This window comes from Dendronephthya gigantea, unplaced genomic scaffold (genome assembly GCF_004324835.1).
Source record: "Dendronephthya gigantea isolate DGI-Jeju-01 unplaced genomic scaffold, DenGig_1.0 000057F, whole genome shotgun sequence".
Lineage (NCBI taxonomy): Eukaryota > Metazoa > Cnidaria > Anthozoa > Malacalcyonacea > Nephtheidae > Dendronephthya > Dendronephthya gigantea.
The window spans coordinates 627,997-647,914 of NW_021163067.1; the positions used below are offsets into that span (position 1 = coordinate 627,997).

At 39.9% G+C, this 19,918-nt stretch overlaps 1 protein-coding gene and 27 non-coding genes across 28 annotated transcripts; 27 read left to right on the forward strand and 1 right to left on the reverse strand.

Annotated features, from left to right (window-relative positions):
- The first annotated feature begins 2,648 nt into the window (after positions 1-2,648).
- Trnal-aag lies at positions 2,649-2,730 on the forward strand. Its single transcript has one exon. It is a non-coding gene; the product is annotated as a tRNA-Leu (tRNA).
- A 315-nt stretch (positions 2,731-3,045) lies between these two features.
- Positions 3,046-3,143, forward strand: Trnal-caa. The gene is given in 2 exon segments: positions 3,046-3,083; positions 3,098-3,143. It is a non-coding gene; the product is annotated as a tRNA-Leu (tRNA).
- A 509-nt stretch (positions 3,144-3,652) lies between these two features.
- On the forward strand, positions 3,653-3,734 carry Trnal-aag. The gene has a single exon. It is a non-coding gene; the product is annotated as a tRNA-Leu (tRNA).
- A 118-nt stretch (positions 3,735-3,852) lies between these two features.
- Trnal-uag lies at positions 3,853-3,934 on the forward strand. The gene has a single exon. It is a non-coding gene; the product is annotated as a tRNA-Leu (tRNA).
- A 113-nt stretch (positions 3,935-4,047) lies between these two features.
- Trnal-caa lies at positions 4,048-4,148 on the forward strand. Its single transcript is given in 2 exon segments — positions 4,048-4,086; positions 4,103-4,148. It is a non-coding gene; the product is annotated as a tRNA-Leu (tRNA).
- A 509-nt stretch (positions 4,149-4,657) lies between these two features.
- Trnal-cag lies at positions 4,658-4,739 on the forward strand. Its single transcript has one exon. It is a non-coding gene; the product is annotated as a tRNA-Leu (tRNA).
- Positions 4,740-4,859: 120 nt separating this feature from the next.
- Positions 4,860-4,941, forward strand: Trnal-uag. The gene has a single exon. It is a non-coding gene; the product is annotated as a tRNA-Leu (tRNA).
- Positions 4,942-5,057: 116 nt separating this feature from the next.
- Trnal-caa lies at positions 5,058-5,155 on the forward strand. The gene is given in 2 exon segments: positions 5,058-5,095; positions 5,110-5,155. It is a non-coding gene; the product is annotated as a tRNA-Leu (tRNA).
- Positions 5,156-5,664: 509 nt separating this feature from the next.
- On the forward strand, positions 5,665-5,746 carry Trnal-aag. Its single transcript has one exon. It is a non-coding gene; the product is annotated as a tRNA-Leu (tRNA).
- A 118-nt stretch (positions 5,747-5,864) lies between these two features.
- On the forward strand, positions 5,865-5,946 carry Trnal-uag. Its single transcript has one exon. It is a non-coding gene; the product is annotated as a tRNA-Leu (tRNA).
- Positions 5,947-6,061: 115 nt separating this feature from the next.
- Trnal-uaa lies at positions 6,062-6,143 on the forward strand. Its single transcript has one exon. It is a non-coding gene; the product is annotated as a tRNA-Leu (tRNA).
- A 115-nt stretch (positions 6,144-6,258) lies between these two features.
- Trnal-caa lies at positions 6,259-6,356 on the forward strand. The gene is given in 2 exon segments: positions 6,259-6,296; positions 6,311-6,356. It is a non-coding gene; the product is annotated as a tRNA-Leu (tRNA).
- Positions 6,357-6,866: 510 nt separating this feature from the next.
- On the forward strand, positions 6,867-6,948 carry Trnal-aag. The gene has a single exon. It is a non-coding gene; the product is annotated as a tRNA-Leu (tRNA).
- Positions 6,949-7,066: 118 nt separating this feature from the next.
- Trnal-uag lies at positions 7,067-7,148 on the forward strand. Its single transcript has one exon. It is a non-coding gene; the product is annotated as a tRNA-Leu (tRNA).
- Positions 7,149-7,266: 118 nt separating this feature from the next.
- Trnal-uaa lies at positions 7,267-7,348 on the forward strand. Its single transcript has one exon. It is a non-coding gene; the product is annotated as a tRNA-Leu (tRNA).
- A 115-nt stretch (positions 7,349-7,463) lies between these two features.
- Positions 7,464-7,561, forward strand: Trnal-caa. The gene is given in 2 exon segments: positions 7,464-7,501; positions 7,516-7,561. It is a non-coding gene; the product is annotated as a tRNA-Leu (tRNA).
- Positions 7,562-8,069: 508 nt separating this feature from the next.
- Trnal-cag lies at positions 8,070-8,151 on the forward strand. The gene has a single exon. It is a non-coding gene; the product is annotated as a tRNA-Leu (tRNA).
- Positions 8,152-8,269: 118 nt separating this feature from the next.
- On the forward strand, positions 8,270-8,351 carry Trnal-uag. Its single transcript has one exon. It is a non-coding gene; the product is annotated as a tRNA-Leu (tRNA).
- Positions 8,352-8,466: 115 nt separating this feature from the next.
- Positions 8,467-8,564, forward strand: Trnal-caa. Its single transcript is given in 2 exon segments — positions 8,467-8,504; positions 8,519-8,564. It is a non-coding gene; the product is annotated as a tRNA-Leu (tRNA).
- Positions 8,565-9,069: 505 nt separating this feature from the next.
- Positions 9,070-9,151, forward strand: Trnal-aag. The gene has a single exon. It is a non-coding gene; the product is annotated as a tRNA-Leu (tRNA).
- A 118-nt stretch (positions 9,152-9,269) lies between these two features.
- Positions 9,270-9,351, forward strand: Trnal-uag. Its single transcript has one exon. It is a non-coding gene; the product is annotated as a tRNA-Leu (tRNA).
- A 115-nt stretch (positions 9,352-9,466) lies between these two features.
- Positions 9,467-9,564, forward strand: Trnal-caa. Its single transcript is given in 2 exon segments — positions 9,467-9,504; positions 9,519-9,564. It is a non-coding gene; the product is annotated as a tRNA-Leu (tRNA).
- Positions 9,565-10,070: 506 nt separating this feature from the next.
- On the forward strand, positions 10,071-10,152 carry Trnal-aag. The gene has a single exon. It is a non-coding gene; the product is annotated as a tRNA-Leu (tRNA).
- Positions 10,153-10,270: 118 nt separating this feature from the next.
- Positions 10,271-10,352, forward strand: Trnal-uag. The gene has a single exon. It is a non-coding gene; the product is annotated as a tRNA-Leu (tRNA).
- Positions 10,353-10,467: 115 nt separating this feature from the next.
- Trnal-caa lies at positions 10,468-10,565 on the forward strand. Its single transcript is given in 2 exon segments — positions 10,468-10,505; positions 10,520-10,565. It is a non-coding gene; the product is annotated as a tRNA-Leu (tRNA).
- Positions 10,566-11,071: 506 nt separating this feature from the next.
- On the forward strand, positions 11,072-11,153 carry Trnal-uag. The gene has a single exon. It is a non-coding gene; the product is annotated as a tRNA-Leu (tRNA).
- A 116-nt stretch (positions 11,154-11,269) lies between these two features.
- Positions 11,270-11,367, forward strand: Trnal-caa. The gene is given in 2 exon segments: positions 11,270-11,307; positions 11,322-11,367. It is a non-coding gene; the product is annotated as a tRNA-Leu (tRNA).
- A 1,549-nt stretch (positions 11,368-12,916) lies between these two features.
- Positions 12,917-18,706, reverse strand: LOC114529551. Its single transcript, XM_028551365.1, has 4 exons — positions 16,799-18,706; positions 16,082-16,187; positions 13,891-14,147; positions 12,917-13,334 (listed from the first exon to the last, which is right to left on the reverse strand). Exons 1-4 carry the CDS (start codon positions 18,704-18,706, stop codon positions 13,149-13,151), a joined length of 2,457 nt encoding a protein of 818 aa, XP_028407166.1. The 3' UTR covers positions 12,917-13,148.
- Positions 18,707-19,918: the final 1,212 nt, after the last annotated feature.

Below are 19,918 nucleotides of genomic sequence, written 5' to 3' on the forward strand. Positions count from 1 at the left end.
ATAAAGAAGCTAAACATTGTTTCAAACAAAGCTTCTGGAAATAATATTTGACTAATTTATTCAGTAACCTGGCAACCCTGTTGATCAGACTTCTTCATCTAATTTGCTTCCTGGTTGGGGTCAGTGAAATCTAATAAATAACTGAACGATACCTCCTTATACGTATATATTATTTTTGTGAATCAAAAATTCGGTGGGTTTTACCTCCACGTTATCTTACGCTTGTCTGGAGGTAAAGTCCCGCGAATTTTGGCTTCACGAAAACGATGAGGAGGTATCGTTCCAGTTCACTGGATTAGAGTTCACTTGTTTGATACAGTTTATTTGTATTAACTGTGAAAAGCTATTACACAATCGCTTTAAATTCAATCGCTTTAAATTCCTCGGTAATTTGTCAATATTTAACAATTATTCGCCAAAGGCGAAATGAATATCGCTGAATAAAAACCGAGACGAAGTCGAAGTGAACCGAGACGAAGTCAAATTGTTTTAGTATAATTACAAAGGTGATTATTTGAGAAAGCGAATCTGTTGTAGAAAATACATGTTTTACAAACTTAAACAAATATCTGGACAGTTGTACGGCGATTCAAATAAAACAATGTTTTCGCAAAATAAAGTGTTCTAAAAAGTAGTTTTTTACCTTGAGCATAATTTTTGCCTAATTTTTTCCCTTCTTTTGTTCTTTCAGGTACAGTATTTTGTTAAAATAACGTATTTCTTCATCTGCCACATTCGCAAAAACAACTCGCCGCCAATTTGAAGAATCCACTTGGGCGATTATCGCGGAATAATCCGAGGTCGCTCGACCAATCAGAGGCCAGAATTTTCAATAATCACCTTTGTAATTATACCAATTAACAATTATTCGTTGAAGGCAAAGTTATTGCAAGCCTATTATTATACCTCAAATTCAAATTGTCCAATGAGAAAGCCAGATTTCTGCCTCGTGATCATCAAATTTTTCTGGGTATCGCGCTCACGTCATCCGTATTCGCTGTGGCGCCAGATTTTTTCATATTTACCGGTGAATATCAATCCACATGGCAGCCACGCGAGCCTCGGGAATAGGGGCGAGAATAGTGTTGCTGTTTGTTTGAAATCACGAAACTAACAATTCTAACGAGAAAATTAATAGCAGTATTCTCGACGAAAAACATACAGAGAACACACAAAAACATGAAACATAAAAACAAGCCAGGGGCCAGCGGGGCGAATACCTCCCCCCGCCCCCATTCTCCGGCGTCGCTGTAATAGCTTCACTGAAACTACGTAAAATTGTGGAACTGTTGAAAGATTTTCCCAAGTTTGCCGTTTTTGAACTTTTCTAGTTTAAATGCTGGCAATACTACATATATAGAGGCCAAGGCTAACTCGCATGCCATAATATCCTGTACAACTTTTGTACGGGCTGAGTTATTATTCTATCTATGCGTGGAAAAATTAAAATAAATGCATGTGATGCCTTTCGTATTCGCCCTTTATTAACGGCTGTAGTTTGACAGAATTAGTTGCAAAAAGTGAGTTACCTGAAACATAAATGTCGTTTGGGAGTTAAAATGCATTCTCGATTATTGAGAGAGACAATAAAACTAGTTCACTACGTCGGCTGGACACAAGGAAATTGTCAAATCAGGCCAGCAAATCTACATGGAAATATTTGGGGACGGACACAAAATTGGGGAGCAGAAATGCCACCCTGACAATGCCTCCCGGCTCTTATGCACAAAATGTCGAATTATTATTGAGAGTACTTTCAATATTCAGACCGGGCTTTTGCTTCCTGAGAAAGGCTATAATTCCAAAGTTTTGTGCCACTATATTTGAAAATCATAAAGGATTACTGCCAGGGGCATCTGCCTCTCTTCTCTTTTACGAGCATGGCAAGATAAAAAGGACAAAGAAGTTAAGCCTTTTCACTTCAGAGGATTGTTTGCAACTTTTGCAATTGGTAGTCGTATTCGCATATAGAGGAGCGTATTAATACATATCTGCTTTATAACACGTAAAATGCAACCAATCAGCTTTAAGAATATTGATGTAATCATCATGGAATCATGAAACAAAAGAGAAACGAATTCAGTGGTTCATGATTTGTTAACACTCTCAAGTCAGTTTCATAACAGAAATGCCTTTCCTCAAAAATCTTCCTCTCTTTGCCCTCGAGCTCGCATCCTTCTGGTGTCCCTGACCGGTAAGGTGTAAAAAGTTATGGATGTTAACCTTGTATTAAACATTATGTGTTTTATTGCGTGCCGGTGAAATATTTATAGAGGTCCAGATGGCCTAATCAACTTCACTAGAAATTCAATAAGTACTCCATTCGAAATAATTCGGTAATTATGATTACCAACTTCTTGTTAATGATGTGGATGAATTGCATTTTGAAATTACACTGTAAATTGCACCATACTGTTTTGCCATATTTCACTATAGAAATTTAAACCCATTTCCAGGATTTGAAAAACTGCCCATTGTATAGTATACACCGCGGACTCAAGAAAGTCGTGAGGAATTCTGGTCCACAATGGTGGGTGTGGGTTCGAAACCCTTAACCATATGATTATAATGCATTTTGCACAGGCAATAGTACTCGTTATGGGAAATTACACTTTGCAATATGGAAAGTTGGGCAGCAACGCTTTCTCGGTCGCGTGGCCGAGTGGTCTAAGGCGCTGGTTTAAGGCACCAGTCATTTCGATGGCGTGGGTTCGAATCCCACCGCTGCCAAATTCCATGCAATTTTAGCATTACTGTCACGTCTATTTTATACTTAAAGAGTAATGCAATAAACTTTGCTCAGTTATGTAGAAACAGAGTTTCCCAAATTATGATAGCTGCTGCCTTACGTAGCGTGGCGGAGTGGTCTAAGGCGCTGGTTTTAGGCACCAGTCATTTCGATGGCGTGGGTTCGAATCCCACCGCTGCCACTGTCAGGGTGCATGTACCTCATGCGGAAACATTTTTTTTAAGATTTTAACATCATAATATAGGCATAATTTTCATTTTTTATAGTATTAGGTGTTGTTGTTGTAGTAGCTACTCGTCAGGTTGGCCGAGCGGTCTAAGGCGCCAGACTCAAGAACGTGGTGAGGAATTCTGGTCCACAATGGTGGGCGTGGGTTCGAATCCCACACCTGACAATTTTTCACAAATATTAAATTAGTACTCCTATAATATTGTTTTTAAAAAATACTTTTTGAAATTACTTCTGTCGTTTCCTCGCCGATAATGTGGAACAAAGCGATATTAGTTCCGAAATACTTTGAACAGTCAGGTTGGCATAGCGGTCGAAAGCGCCTAACTTAAAATGGTCTACGAAATCTGGTCCACAGTTGTGTGTGTAAGTTCAAATCCCACACCTGACAAACTTGGACGTGTAAGAAAAAGTTTTTTTAGCTGGTCAAAATTTCCTCACACCTCCTATCGTGAAAAAGAAAGTGAAACATTCAAAAAAGTAAGTGAAGATGAGAATACACTATAGACACAATATTTTACAGTGGATATAAAGTTCCAATCCGGATTAGCATACTTTTCCACAAATAAGAGAGATACCTAACCACATAATTGTAATGCATTTTGCACACACAATAGTACTCGTCATGGGTAAATAGCATTTGCAATATCGAAAGTTGGGCAGCGTCGCATTGTCGGTAGCGTATCCGAGTGGTCTAAGGCGCTGGTTTAAGGCGCCAGTCATTTCGATGGCGTGGGTTCGAATCCCACCGCTGCCAAATTCCATGCAATTTTAGCATTACTGTCACGTCTATTTTATACTTGAAGAGTAATGCAATAAACTTTGCTCAGTTATGTAGAAACAGAGTTTCCCAAATTGTGATAGCTGCTGCCTTAGGTAGCGTGGCCAAGTGGTCTAAGGCGCTGGTTTTAGGCACCAGTCATTTCGATGGCGTGGGTTCGAATCCCACCGCTGCCACTGTCAGGGTGCATGTACCTCATGCGGAAACATTTTTTTTTAAGATTTTACATCATAATATAAGCATATTTTTTTTTATGCCACTAGGTGTTGTTGTTGTGGTAGCTACTCGTGTCAGGTTGGCCGAGCGGTCTAAGGCGCCCAGACTCAAAGAACGGTGGTGAGGAATTCTGGTCCACAATTGTAGGCGTGGGTTCGAATCCCACACCTGACAATTTTTCACAAATAATAAATTAGTACTCCTATAATATTGTTTTTAAAAAATACTTTTTGAAATTACTTCTGTCGTTTCCTCGCCGATAACGTGGAACAAAGCGATATTAGTTCCGAAATACTTTGAACAGTCAGGTTGGCATAGCGCTCGAAAGCGCCTAACTTAAAATGGTCTACGAAATCTGGTCCACAGTTGTGTGTGTAGGTTCGAATCCCCCACCTGACAAACTTGGACGTGTAAGAAAAAGTTTTTTTAGCTGGTCAAAATTTCCTCACACCTCCTATCGTGAAAAAGAAAGTGAAACATTCAAAAAAGTAAGTGAAGATGAGAATACACTATAGATACAATATTTTACAGAGGATATAAAGTTCCAATCCTGATTAGCATACTTTTCCACAAATAAGAGAGATACCTAACCACATAATTGTAATGCATTTTGCACACACAATAGTACTCGTCATGGGTAAATAGCATTTGCAATATGGAAAGTTGGGCAGCATCGCATTGTCGGTAGCATGGCCGAGTGGTCTAAGGCGCTGGTTTCAGGCACCAGTCACTTCTAATGCGTGGGTTCGAATCCCACCGCTGCCAAATTCCATGCAATTTTAGCATTACTGTCACGTCTATTTTATACTTCAAAAGAGTAATGCAATAAACTTTGCTCAGTTATGTAGAAACAGAGTTTCCCAAATTGTGATAGCTGCTGCCTTAGGTAGCGTGGCGGAGTGGTCTAAGGCGCTGGTTTTAGGCACCAGTCATTTCGATGGCGTGGGTTCGAATCCCACCGCTGCCACTGTCAGGGTGCATGTAGCTCATGCGGAAACATTTTTTTTTAAGATTTTAACATCATAATATAGGCATAATTTTCATTTTTTATGCCACTAGGTGTTGTTGTTGTGGTAGCTACTCGTCAGGTTGGCCGAGCGGTCTAAGGCGCCAGACTCAAGAACGTGGTGAGGAATTCTGGTACACAATGGTGGGCGTAGGTTCGAATCCCACACCTGACATTTTTCACAAATATTAAATTAGTACTCTTATAATATTGTTTTTAAAAAATACTTTTTTAAATTACTTCTGTCGTTTCTACGCCGATAACGTTGAACAAAGCGATATTAGTTCCGAAATACTTTGAACAGTCAGGTTAAAATAGCGGTCGAAAGCGCCTGACTAAAAATGGTCTACGAAATCTGGTCCACAGTTGCGCGTGTAGGTTCGAATCCCACACCTGACAAACTTGGACGTGTAAGAAAAAGTTTTTTTTAGCTGGTCAAAATTTCCTCACACCTCCTATCGTGAAAAAGAAAGTGAAACATTCAAAAAAGTAAGTGAAGATGAGAATACACTATAGACACAATATTTTACAGTGGATATAAAGTTCCAATCCGGATTAGCATACTTTTCCACAAATAAGAGAGATACCTAACCACATAATTGTAATGCATTTTGCACACACAATAGTACTCGTCATGGGTAAATAGCATTTGCAATATCGAAAGTTGGGCAGCGTCGCATTGTCGGTAGCGTGGCCGAGTGGTCTAAGGCGCTGGTTTAAGGCGCCAGTCATTTCGATGGCGTGGGTTCGAATCCCACCGCTGCCAAATTCCATGCAATTTTAGCATTACTGTCACGTCTATTTTATACTTGAAAAGTAATTCAATAAACTTTGCTCAAATATGTAGAAACAGAGTTTCCCAAATTGTGATTGCTGCTGCCTTAGGTAGCGTGGCCGAGTGGTCTAAGGCGCTGGTTTTAGGCACCAGTCATTTCGATAGCGTGGGTTCGAATCCCACCTCTGCCAAATTCCATGCAATTTTAGCATTACTGTCACGTCTATTTTATACATGAAGAGTAATTCAATAAACTTTGCTCAAATATGTAGAAACAGAGTTTCCCAAATTGTGATAGCTGCCTTAGGTAGCGTGGCCGAGTGGTCTAAGGCGCTGGTTTTAAGCACCAGTCATTTCGATGGCGTGGGTTCGAATCCCACCGCTGCCACTGTCAGGGTGCATGTACCTCATGCGGAAACATTTTTTTTAAGATTTTAACATCATAATATAGGCATAATTTTCATTTTTTATAGTATTAGGTGTTGTTGCTGTGGTAGCTACTCGTCAGGTTGGCCGAGCGGTCTAAGGCGCCAGACTCAAGAACGTGGTGAGGAATTCTGGTCCACAATGATGGGCGTGGGTTCGAATCCCACACTTGACAATTTTTCACAAATAATAAATTAGTACTCCTATAATATTGTTTTTAAAAAATACTTTTTGAAATTACTTCTGTCGTTTCCTCGCCGATAACGTGGAACAAAGCGATATTAGTTCCGAAATACTTTGAACAGTCAGGTTAAAATAGCGGTCGAAAGCGCCTGACTAAAAATGGTCTACGAAATCTGGTCCACAGTTGCGCGTGTAGGTTCGAATCCCACACCTGACAAACTTGGACGTGTAAGAAAAAGTTTTTTTTAGCTGGTCAAAATTTCCTCACACCTCCTATCGTGAAAAAGAAAGTGAAACATTCAAAAAAGTAAGTGAAGATGAGAATACACTATAGACACAATATTTTACAGTGGATATAAAGTTCCAATCCGGATTAGCATACTTTTCCACAAATAAGAGAGATACCTAACCACATAATTGTAATGCATTTTGCACACACAATAGTACTCGTCATGGGTAAATAGCATTTGCAATATCGAAAGTTGGGCAGCGTCGCATTGTCGGTAGCGTGGCCGAGTGGTCTAAGGCGCTGGTTTAAGGCGCCAGTCATTTCGATGGCGTGGGTTCGAATCCCACCGCTGCCAAATTCCATGCAATTTTAGCATTACTGTCACGTCTATTTTATACTTGAAAAGTAATTCAATAAACTTTGCTCAAATATGTAGAAACAGAGTTTCCCAAATTGTGATTGCTGCTGCCTTAGGTAGCGTGGCCGAGTGGTCTAAGGCGCTGGTTTTAGGCACCAGTCATTTCGATAGCGTGGGTTCGAATCCCACCTCTGCCAAATTCCATGCAATTTTAGCATTACTGTCACGTCTATTTTATACATGAAGAGTAATTCAATAAACTTTGCTCAAATATGTAGAAACAGAGTTTCCCAAATTGTGATAGCTGCTGCCTTAGGTAGCGTGGCCGAGTGGTCTAAGGCGCTGGTTTTAAGCACCAGTCATTTCGATGGCGTGGGTTCGAATCCCACCGCTGCCACTGTCAGGGTGCATGTACCTCATGCGGAAACATTTTTTTTAAGATTTTAACATCATAATATAGGCATAATTTTCATTTTTTATAGTATTAGGTGTTGTTGCTGTGGTAGCTACTCGTCAGGTTGGCCGAGCGGTCTAAGGCGCCAGACTCAAGAACGTGGTGAGGAATTCTGGTCCACAATGATGGGCGTGGGTTCGAATCCCACACTTGACAATTTTTCACAAATAATAAATTAGTACTCCTATAATATTGTTTTTAAAAAATACTTTTTGAAATTACTTCTGTCGTTTCCTCGCCGATAACGTGGAACAAAGCGATATTAGTTCCGAAATACTTTGAACAGTCAGGTTGGCATAGCGCTCGAAAGCGCCTAACTTAAAATGGTCTACGAAATCTGGTCCACAGTTGTGTGTGTAGGTTCGAATCCCCCACCTGACAAACTTGGACGTGTAAGAAAAAGTTTTTTTAGCTGGTCAAAATTTCCTCACACCTCCTATCGTGAAAAAGAAAGTGAAACATTCAAAAAAGTAAGTGAAGATGAGAATACACTATAGACACAATATTTTACAGTGGATATAAAGTTCCAATCCGGATTGGCATACTTTTCTACAAATAAGAGAGATACTAAACCACATAATTGTAATGCATTTGCGCAAACAATAGTACTCGTCATGGGTAAATAGCCTTTTCAATATGGAAAGTTTGGAAACACCGCGTTGTCGGTAGCGTGGCCGAGTGGTCTAAGGCGCTGGTTTCAGGCACCAGTCATTTCGATGGCGTGGGTTCGAATCCCACCGCTGCCAAATTCCATGCAATTTTAGCATTACTGTCACGTCTATTTTATACTTGAAGAGTAATGCAATAAACTTTGCTCAGTTATGTAGAAACAGAGTTTCCCAAATTGTGATAACTGCTGCTTTAGGTAGCGTGGCCGAGTGGTCTAAGGCGCTGGTTTTAGGCACCAGTCATTTCGATGGCGTGGGTTCGAATCCCACCGCTGCCACTGTCAGGGTGCATGTACCTCATGCGGAAACATTTTTTTAAAGATTTTAACATCATAATATAGGTATAATTTTCATTTTTTATTCTACTAGGTGTTGTTGTTGTGGTAGCTACTCGTCAGGTTGGCCGAGCGGTCTAAGGCGCCAGACTCAAGAATGTGGTGAGGAATTCTGGTCCACAATGGTGCGCGTGGGTTCGAATCCCACACCTGACAATTTTTCATAAATATTAAATTAGTTCTCCTATAATATTGTTTTTAAAAAATACTTTTTGAAATTACTTCTGTCGTTTCCCCGCCGATAACGTGGAACAAAGCGATATTAGTTCCGAAATGCTTTGAACAGTCAGGTAGGCATAGCGGTCGAAAGCGCCTGACTTAAAATGGTCTACGAAATCTGATCTACAGTTGTGTGTGTAGGTTCGAATCCCACACCTGACAAACTTGGACATGTAAGAAAAAGTTTTTTTGGCTGGTCAAAATTTCTTCACACCTCCTATCGTGAAAAAGAAAGTGAAACTTTCAAAAAAGTAAGTGAAGATGAGAATACACTAGACACAATATTTTACAGTGGATATAAAGTTCCAATCCGGATTGGCATACTTTTCTACAAATAAGAGAGATACTAAACCACATAATTGTAATGCATTTGCGCAAACAATAGTACTCGTCATGGGTAAATAGCCTTTTCAATATGGAAAGTTGGGCACACCGCGTTGTCGGTAGCGTGGCCGAGTGGTCTAAGGCGCTTGTTTAAGGCACCAGTCATTTCGATGGCGTGGGTTCGAATCCCACCGCTGCCAAATTCCATGCAATTTTAGCATTACTGTCACGTCTATTTTATACTTGAAGAGTAATGCAATAGACTTTGCTCAGTTATGTAGAAACAGAGTTTCCCAAATTGTGATAGCTGCTGCTTTAGGTAACGTGGCCGAGTGGTCTAAGGCGCTGGTTTTAGGCACCAGTCATTTCGATGGCGTGGGTTCGAATCCCACCGCTGCCACTGTCAGGGTGCATGTACCTCATGCGGAAACATTTTTTTAAAGATTTTAACATCATAATATAGGTATAATTTTCATTTTTTATTCTACTAGGTGTTGTTGTTGTAGTAGCTACTCGTCAGGTTGGCCGAGCGGTCTAAGGCGCCAGACTCAAGAATGTGGTGAGGAATTCTGGTCCACAATGGTGGGCGTGGGTTCGAATCCCACACCTGACAATTTTTCATAAATATTAAATTAGTTCTCCTATAATATTGTTTTTAAAAAATACTTTTTGAAATTACTTCTGTCGTTTCCCCGCCGATAACGTGGAACAAAGCGATATTAGTTCCGAAATACTTTGAACAGTCAGGTAGGCATAGCGGTCGAAAGCGCCTGACTTAAAATGGTCTACGAAATCTGATCTACAGTTGTGTGTGTAGGTTCGAATCCCACACCTGACAAACTTGGACATGTAAGAAAAAGTTTTTTTGGCTGGTCAAAATTTCTTCACACCTCCTATCGTGAAAAAGAAAGTGAAACTTTCAAAAAAGTAAGTGAAGATGAGAATACACTAGACACAATATTTTACAGTGGATATAAAGTTCCAATCCGGATTGGCATACTTTTCTACAAATAAGAGAGATACTAAACCACATAATTGTAATGCATTTGCGCAAACAATAGTACTCGTCATGGGTAAATAGCCTTTTCAATATGGAAAGTTGGGCAGCACCGCGTTGTCGGTAGCGTGGCCGAGTGGTCTAAGGCGCTGGTTTAAGGCACCAGTCATTTCGATGGCGTGGGTTCGAATCCCACCGCTGCCAAATTCCATGCAATTTTAGCATTACTGTCACGTCTATTTTATACTTGAAAAGTAATGCAATAAACTTTGCTCAGTTATGTAGAAACAGAGTTTCCCAATTTATGATAGCTGCTGCCTTAGGTAGCGTGGCTGAGTGGTCTAAGGCGCTGGTTTTAGGCACCAGTCATTTCGATGGCGTGGGTTCAAATCCCACCGCTGCCACTGTCAGGGTGCATGTACCTCATGCGGAAACATTTCTTTTAAGATTTTAACATCATAATATAGGCATAATTTTCATTTTTTATACTACTAGGTGTTGTTGTAGTGGTAGCTACTCGTCAGGTTGGCCGAGCGGTCTAAGGCGCCAGACTCAAGAACGTGGTGAGGAATTCTGGTCCACAATGGTGGGCGTGGGTTCGAATCCCACACCTGACAATTTTTCACAAATATTAAATTAGTACTCCTATAATGTTGTTTTTAAAAAATACTTTTTGAAATTACTTCTGTCGTTTCTTCGCCGATAACGTGGAACAAAGCGATATTAGTTCCGAAATGCTTTAAACAGTCAGGTAGGCATAGCGGTCGAAAGCGCCAGACTTAAAATGGTCTGCGAAATCTGGTCCACAGTTGTGTGTGTAGGTTCGAATCCCACACCTGACAAACTTGGACGTGTAAGAAAAAGTTTTTTTGGCTCGTCAAAATTTCCTCACAGCTCCTATCGTGAAAAAGAAAGTGAAACATTCAAAAAAGTAAGTGAAGATGAGAATACACTAGACACAATATTTTACAGTGGATATAAAGTTCCAATCCGGATTGGCATACTTTTCTACAAATAAGAGAGATACTAAACCACATAATTGTAATGCATTTGCACAGACAATAGTACTCGTTATGAGAAAGTACCCTTTGCAATATGGAAAGTTGGGCAGCATCGCGTTGTCGGTAGCGTGGCCGAGTGGTCTAAGGCGCTGGTTTTAGGCACCAGTCATTTCGATGGCGTGGGTTCGAATCCCACCGCTGCCACGGTCAGGGTGCATGTACGTCATGCGGAAACATTTTTTTTTAAGATTTTAACATCATAATATAGGCATAATTTTCATTTTTTATGCCACTAGGTGTTGTTGTTGTGGTAGCTACTCGTCAGGTTGGCCGAGCGGTCTAAGGCGCCAGACTCAAGAACGTGATGAGGAATTCTGGTCCACAATGGTGGGCGTGGGTTCGAATTCCACACCTGACAAGTTTTCACTAATGCTAAATTAGTACTCCTATAATATTGTTTTAAAAAATACTTTTTGAAATTACTTCTGTCGTTTCCCCGTCGATAACGTCGAACAAAGCGATATTAGTTCCGAAATACTTTGAACAGTCATGTTGGCCTAGCGGTGGAAAGCGCCAGACTTGAAATGGTCTACGGTGTCTGGTCTACAGTTGTGTGTGTGTTTAGGTTCGTCACGTCTATTTTATACTTGAAGAGTAATGCAATAAACTTTGCTCAGTTATGTAGAAACAGGGTGTCCCAAATTGCAACAGCTGCAGGCTTAGGTAGCGTGGCCGAGTGGTCTAAATAGGTGCCGGTTTTAGGCACCAGTCATTTAGATGGCGTGGGTTCGAATCCCACCGCTGCCACTCTCGGGCTGCATGTACCTCATGCGAAAACATTTTTTTTAGATTTTATCATCAAGGGATAATTTCAATTTTTTCTAACAGTACGTGTTGTTGTTGAGGTAGCTACTCTTCTGGTTGGCAGAGCAGTCTAAGGCACTGCGAGTTGGGGCACCTTATTAACAGTTATGGAAACTCTTACATAATATTTATGAAAGAGTGAATTTTCTCTGTTGGATGCTTTCTATGTTTATGCAAATGTTAATTTCATACAAGCTAAACTTTTTGCTAGTGCACAAAGGTAGCACCAAACGTTGCAGTGTACAATAAAGTGTACAGTGGTATACTAAAGCTGCTAGCGCTATCCACCGAATATGATAGTGATTACTAGCTCTAAAATTACCCGATGTTTGGGCACCTAATTTGGAGGTTCTCTTAAGAGAATAACTATTACCTCAAGTCGGTAATTTCATTTCGTTAAAAGTGTTTTTACAACAGTTTGACTTAAAATTATGAATCCCGCACTTATGAATTTAATTTATTAGCCTACAAACATTAATTTCGACATCAAAATATTCGACATATAGCTATGCAGCTTACAAAGATAGAGGTCCAATATGTTAATTTTAGATATCAGATATTCACTATTACATATATCATGATACCATTCCAGAAACGCAACGCCATCTTGACACGTCGGAACAGACGGCAGTGACAACATTACAATTAAAACATGGCGGAATGTACATTTTACCAAAATGCATGCAATCAGAAGTTATATGTAACAGGAACGTAGCCAGGGAGAGAGTCGTGGGAGCCGCAGCTCCCTCTCTTTGAAAAATTTATTGCTAATATTATATACTTACTTCGAAATGAATTAATTTAATTAAGAAGAATTAAATCTACTCAGTCTTTCAAGTATGCTTGTTTTATTCAGTCCAGGCTAATATTCAGTGTTGACTGTTATTGTCATGAAAGACAAGTTTAAACTCTAGCCTCACGGTCCCCCCCCCCCGTCTTTAAGGTCTGGCTACGTCCCTGATATGTAAGAGGGTATTGCTTTCTGAATCGTTAGGCTTGTTTGGCCTTGCAATTTTTGGTGCGAATGTATCACCAAAATTAGCCCTGGAAATTACGAGGTTGTGATTTTATGTGTGATTTTTGTTGATAAACATATGCGTAACTGTTTCCCTCGCACGGCCTAAAACTCTCAATGTTTTGTGAAATCGCAGGCGTTCTCATGCAGACATTTTTTTAGCCGTTCATGCAGACATTTTTTTAACGCGTTCTGATGAAATGTACATTCGCCATCATTTTCGTACAGGCGTTGATTGCATGATTGATACACCACATCTTTGAATCATAACGAAATATTCAAAATTACGTTCTGAATTTCGAAATGCTGTTTCACGATCTTTAATTTGACTTCTGTCCTTTTTCTGCAGTCACTCGATTTATATATGACTTAGCGAAGAAGTTAGCAAACAGTATCAGAAGAGAGATACCATAGCAGAAAAACAATCCAAGCACCCAACGTGGAAATGTACAATCTTTTATTGTTATCGCGTGTAAGATATACACTAAAAGCATGGTAAATTGAATCTAAAAAATTGGTAAATAATCAAAACAGGTATTAATAAACGTTTCGTTTACATTTAAGACAGCATTGACTAATGACTATTCTATTCAATTATAAAAGTTTTTTAAAATTTTTTGCCATTATTATTATTATGCCAATTTTTGCCATTATTATTATGACAATTTATTATAAGACGCCGCCTTAGGCGTACACTCGTGCTCTAGGGATTATGTTGTAGGGATTTAATAGCATTACTTGAGGGACATGGCGTGTTGTGGGAACCTATAGCGTAAGTTAAGGCTTTGTAGTTACCCTGGGCCTGGGAGGATAGTATATGGTATTTTGCGGTTGCAGCAGTCATCGTTGTCCAAAACGCGACCTACACACGACGAAACTTAGACTCATGCTCTCCTAGAGCATGAGTAAAAAATAAGCAATCGCCAATAGTGTGTGTATAATTTTCAAAAATTTTAGGGAACTTGTGACTTTTTACGACCAGCGCCCATCCTAAAATTTTGGTAATCCCACTTTGAAACGTCATTAATATGGAATAATTTTAAGGAATATAATTGCTTATACCATTTGTAACGAAGTTAAGTATTTCTTCCACCATAAATATTTCCTGTATTTAGGTCCAAGTGCTGACACCATATAGTAGAAATACATGACGATGTGAACAAAACAATTTAAAGATGCTCCAAAATAAGCTAAAAAGAAAGAAATTGCATTGACGTATACGTTAAGGTGTCTCTGTGAGATTTTTCCATGAATGTGGAAAAAAAAACGAACGACCAGGTGACCCAACGCTACCAACATGCAAAATCTCATGAGCGAATCTAGAGTGGATAACTTTCCACAGACATTGTGGACTATAATATAGCTATACTCGTCGTATACCAGCTGATCTGAGATCATTAGGTCATGATCGAGGTGTCTCGAGCTATTACGCGCTTGGAATCATTTGTCCCCGTTTTTCCTACTAAGACTGACAGGTTGAATGGCGCGAAATTAAGATTCTAATTTACAATTGACTGAACAACAAAGCTGTCTACGCTTTCTTTCTCAAGGACCGGTATCTGGCTTCTCACTGGTTCATTTTTATACTCAGATCAACTGGATGAGCTGTTACGGAATCTGATTGGTCACTGAACTACATTGTATATCATCTCATATACAACGAGTAGTAAAAATAGCCAGTAATACAGAATTTCATAATTCAGAATTTTACACATTGATATCGCTATAAAATTCTCGCTTTTTAAATTTAACAATTATATATACGACTCGGGTTCATGGTATAATCGTTAAATACACGAGACATCTCAAAACGACGTTAGAGAGTAAAATTGAAATTGGGCGATAATTTTCGCACTTTTGTCTGTCTTCAGATTTAAAAATCGGTAGAACCCAAGCTTTTTTCCATTCGTCTACATAGATTCCAGTTCTAATCGAGAGGTTAAATATCCACGTTAATGATGGGCTAATTACTTCAGCTGAAATTTTGAGTGCCCTTGCTGGAATAGTATCAATGCCTGTCGATTTTGATGTTTTAAGTCTATATAACTGAAGGAATACATCATGCACATTAATTTCTGAAAATCTGAATTGTATATCTGATTGGGAATTGACATTTTCTGACCAACTTGGGTCCAAGGAATTATTCTCAATTTCGGCGGCTAATTTAGCCCCAATACTCACGAAGTGTTCGTTAAAGGACTCTGCCATTTTTATATCGTCAGAAATAATATTTGCGTCTATTTTTAACTGGGAAATATTGTTCGCTCTATTATTTTTCCCCAGAAGTTCGTTAATTAGCTTCCAGCTTTGTTTAGGGTCTTTTGCCAGAGCACAATCTTCAATTTTTTTGCAGAAAAAGTTTTTTTTTGCCTTATACATTTCTGAGTGAACTTTATTGCGAGTTTCTTTGAACTTAGCCCAGTGGATTTGAGATTTAAATTTTACAGCCCTCTTTTTATGAAAATCTCTCATTCGCATTAGCTTTTTAATATTTGGAGTAATCCAAGGGAGGGAATTGCCCCGAACCCTCATGCGTCTTAACGGTGCATGCAGATCGAGTACTTGCAAGTAATAGGACCTCCATATTCGATAGCAAGTGTTTGGATCGTCATGCTGTGCCACATTTTCCCAGGGTATCTGGGAGAGATCATTAAGGAAATCAGTAGCATTAAAATTTTTAAAATTTCGAGCATATGTTACGTTTTGTTGAGAATTAAAAGCGCAGTGGGGACAGTTCGCATAATAACCTATATAGCTCATATTCTCAATATTCATCCCAAGTTCGTCCCGGGCCCCGGGTTAAAGTGGGTGTAAAATTATTAAGTTCGCTCAGAGATAATTGACTGAAATAACTACAAGCAGGAATATTGGACCAAGAAGATGACGACTCGAAATATTTTCAGTAAATAAAGTGGTTCAATAATTTCAAGTCACAGGGCATCACATGCAAGGTGCAAATTGTATTTTGCCTAAAAACCGAAAAACTAACAAACAACCCCCTGTGTTATCATGAATATATGTGGAGCAATTCCTACCCCCACCAAGAATCATCGTGTCAAAAAGTAAATCAAAATCTTGATAACAAAACCCAAAAGTAATCATCTGTATTTTAATCACTACACGGAGCGGCTGTGAACTTCAACTCGATTATTTTCTGCCTCGGTTTTTTATTGAAATTTTAGAGGGTCGATTAAAAAATTAGACTATGAAATAAATATTCATTCCAGAAATAATAAATTAAAATTCAACCAGCCAGGATTCCACTTGACTACGATCCACCACAACAAACAGACGCTTATATGATGGTACACGTGCAAAAAACTAACTTGATTGTCTTTCTTGCGGAGAATAAAAAAGAACTAGGAGAAAGAGTGTTCAAATATACTTACTTTTACATAGTTATCAACACGTATACTATCACATGAGTTTCACGCATGTCAATCAGCTCCAAACCACCCCTCCCCCACCCCAGGAAGGGCAAACTGTCGATTGTCATATAATTAACTGATCTGCGATCAAGGCGAGAAGAGGGAATCTCGACAGAACTGAGTTTCTTTATTTCTTAACTCATTTACTTTACCAAAAAAGCAATTCCTTTTTTTTTTGTGGTCAAGTGTGGGGAACGTTGTTGAGGCCCCCCCACGGTCACAATAATTCACAAACACGGGTAAAGTTCCAGTATAAAGGTCCTATATTCTCGATAACTCTCACAAAACTGTTCACACAAATTTGACCCACGCCGTTCTAACTATTCGCTCTCATTCTCAGAAGACCCTCGCTCATTTCACTTCCGGTTCAGCCTACAGGTCACCCTAGCTACTTCCGACACTCTCCCCCTATTTTGTTCTGATAAGAACCAAATAATGTTCAACATGCAGTATCTTAGTTCTGTTCGTAAACTAATGATTACGATTTTAAACGTCTAACCTCAACAACTATGTTTATAAGTTTAGTCACTTTGTTCCTCTACTTCTATTATCTTCCGAAGGTTCTCCTGAGCGGTTATCGCCGCCTTTCTCTTGGGTTTAAACTCCTTCGCCTTCGCGTTCAAGCTGGTCTTTGGTGATTCTATGTCGCACGATAATTCCATTGGATACAAGAACTGAATTGGACGCTCCAAGTATGACTTTCCTGCTCTCAATTTGACCGCTCTGATCACACCGTCTCTTCCCTTAATCATCTGATCTACAACACCGAGTTTCCATTTGTTCCGATTTCTTTCTTCTCCCTTGATAATTACCACGTCACCCTGTTTCAGTTTATGCTCTTTCTTCGGATGTTTTAAATTGTGTCGTTCTCGTAAACCCCGGAGATACTCCGATGACCATCTCGACCACAAAGCGCTTTTGCATTTCTCAACATATCTTGCTCTCTTTCTAAGGCTTGCTTCATCAATACAATCGACATCTTCCACAGGGATTGTGCCTGGCTGCCCAAACATCAGGTTGTTAGGAGTAAGAATTGGCATCTGTTCGTCATCTTCTACGTAACCTAACGGTCGGTTGTTTAAAACCAGCTCAATGTCTAGCAATACTTTTTGAAGTTCTTTATACTGTAAACAAGCTTTCCCGATGGTCTTGTATAATGCTTGTTTGACTAATCCTATCATCCGCTCAAATTGACCGCCCCACCACGGTGCGCGAGTTAGATTAAACTGCCATTCGATTCTTTGTTCTGCCAACCAGTTGTGAAACCTCTCTTCTTTCATCACCTTTCTCAGCCAGGTCGCTGCAGACACAAATGTCCTCCCGTTGTCCGAGTAGATTTTTCTAGGACGACCCCTACGGGTGATAAACTTCTTCAAGCTATGAATGAATTCTGTCGTGGTCAGGTCTGGTAATAACTCCAAATGGACCGCTCTCGACAGACTACAAGTATACAAAAGGAGGTACGATTTTCGTTCTCGATTTTTCGCTGTCCGATAGGGAATTGGCTCCGCATAGTCCACTCCAATCACTTGAAACGCAGAGGATCCAACCGTTCGATCTGTCGGAAGATTTCTGGGTGGAGGATCGGCAACTGCGGCTGCCCGAAACCGCCTACTGCCATTACACCTTTTGATCATCTTCCTCACCAACCGTCGTAAACGTGGTATCCAATAAACCTCCCGTAGCTTAGTCATGGTAAGTCCCACTCCCCCATGTAAGGTTCGGATGTGGGCGTTCATCACAAGCTTCTCGGTGAACATTTCTTGATCGGGTAAATAGGTCGGGTAAAGTCCTTGAAGACGGCCTCGACATTCGTACACACCGTCCTTGGTTGTGTGAAGGTTTAATCGTGACCGGTCGTCGTGGAAGGTGTCAGTTGTTTCATTCCGCCCTTGGACTCTTTTCACCCAGAATAGTAGTTGCTTTTGGATTTCCTCCGTCGTAATAGGTCCCAATGACTTCCCCCCCCCATGAATCCTTGCATTAGACACGAACCTTGCTACCCACGCTCCAATTCGCAGCATTTTCCAAAGTTCGAATTTTTCGAGGAGCTCGTCAAACGTGTCTTTCACTGGTAGGACTAATGCGAATACTTCACGAGTCAACTTGGTTTCGACTTTCGATTCATCGGTTTCAGCAATCACTGGAGTTTGAGGCCAGTTCTCTTTCGCACCAAGCCAACCGGGTCCGTGTTGCCACAACTGCTTATCGTTAGAACCCAAACCTGCCCGACTACCGACATCGGCTGGATTTTGATCCGTTGGTACGTGCCTCCACTTGATGTATCTCTTCTCGCAAATTTTCCTCACCCGATTTTGTACGAACTGCTTATACTGTCCTCTGCCTTCGATCCAGTACAGAGCCACCGTGCTATCAAGCCATCCCGTCACGTCAGTTACTGGCAAACCTTCCAACGCTGTTTTCACATTGTCAACTAGGTTTGTCGCCATGTGAGCCGACACTAACTCCGTTCTTGGTATGGACAAACCTTTCTTAACCAAACGCGATTTTGCTGCGACCAATCCCTGCGTATCTCCAGACGCCTGCCTTACCACAGCATACACCGCGGCTGCCACTCCCTTTATGCTAGCATCCCCGAATGTATGTAGATGAATTTCTTGAATCTCTTTGCGATTTCCTACGAGGCTTCTAGGAACTTCAACACTGTTCGGAAGTTCGATCTCCCACCTTTTCCATTTCTAAAGATGTTTACATTTGTAAAGATGTTTAATTACGCGCAAATTATTCAACTAAAATTTATCTACGACAATTGGAGTACAAGTGTAAACCAAAGTACGTAATAATTTAATAGTTATTCGTTATATTCTTTATTGTTTCTAGTTAGTTGGTTAATGACATTGTCATTGACATCGTTTTTTGCTGCATGGTTTAAGCAATTTAGCTCACGGTATAGTTTTTTACTGTCATACTTTAGTTCGAAGCTACACCTGCATGCCACATCTATATCTACGTCTGCGTCTATTCATCAATCTAAATTTTAGCTACAACTCTACGCATCTACAATATACTACTATCTACGCCTAACCTACGAGTTACACATCGTGCTATACCAGTCCAAATATCTCTCCACTTCGACACGCTGCGTGACTTGTACAAAGGCCCTTGTCTCTAATCAATTAAAATTTATTAGTTGTACGTTCGTTGTTGAGTTATTCTATTTCACTTGTATCTGCATCTACCCTGTGACTCTTGTATTCTGAGACCAAGAGTTACGTACAGATCTAACATTATCATACGTTCACCATTTTGTCGTAATTTTTAAGAATGAATAACAAGGCTGTATTTTAATGATAATTAATGCTCTTTAGCCCCGATAATATTATTGAGCGATTATGAGGGACGTACCTATGGGGGGTGTAGTTTTGGCCCTGTGACAACCCCATATTTTGAAATAAGATTGGTAAATTTTTATCAGGTTGATAGTGGCTGGTTGTTCAGTAATGGTTATTTAAACAAAATTAGTCGGTATTTTGAAATCTACCTCCTAGTCGGATCTGCGAATCGGTTTTCATTTTATACTCATAACAAAACAGAGGCTGCTGGTTTTAAAACTCGAACTCAGGCATATTCATTCATATATATTCAATGTCGGACTCGTTTTCTGACAGTTCTTTTTAATCTGGATTGTTCGTTTATACTTA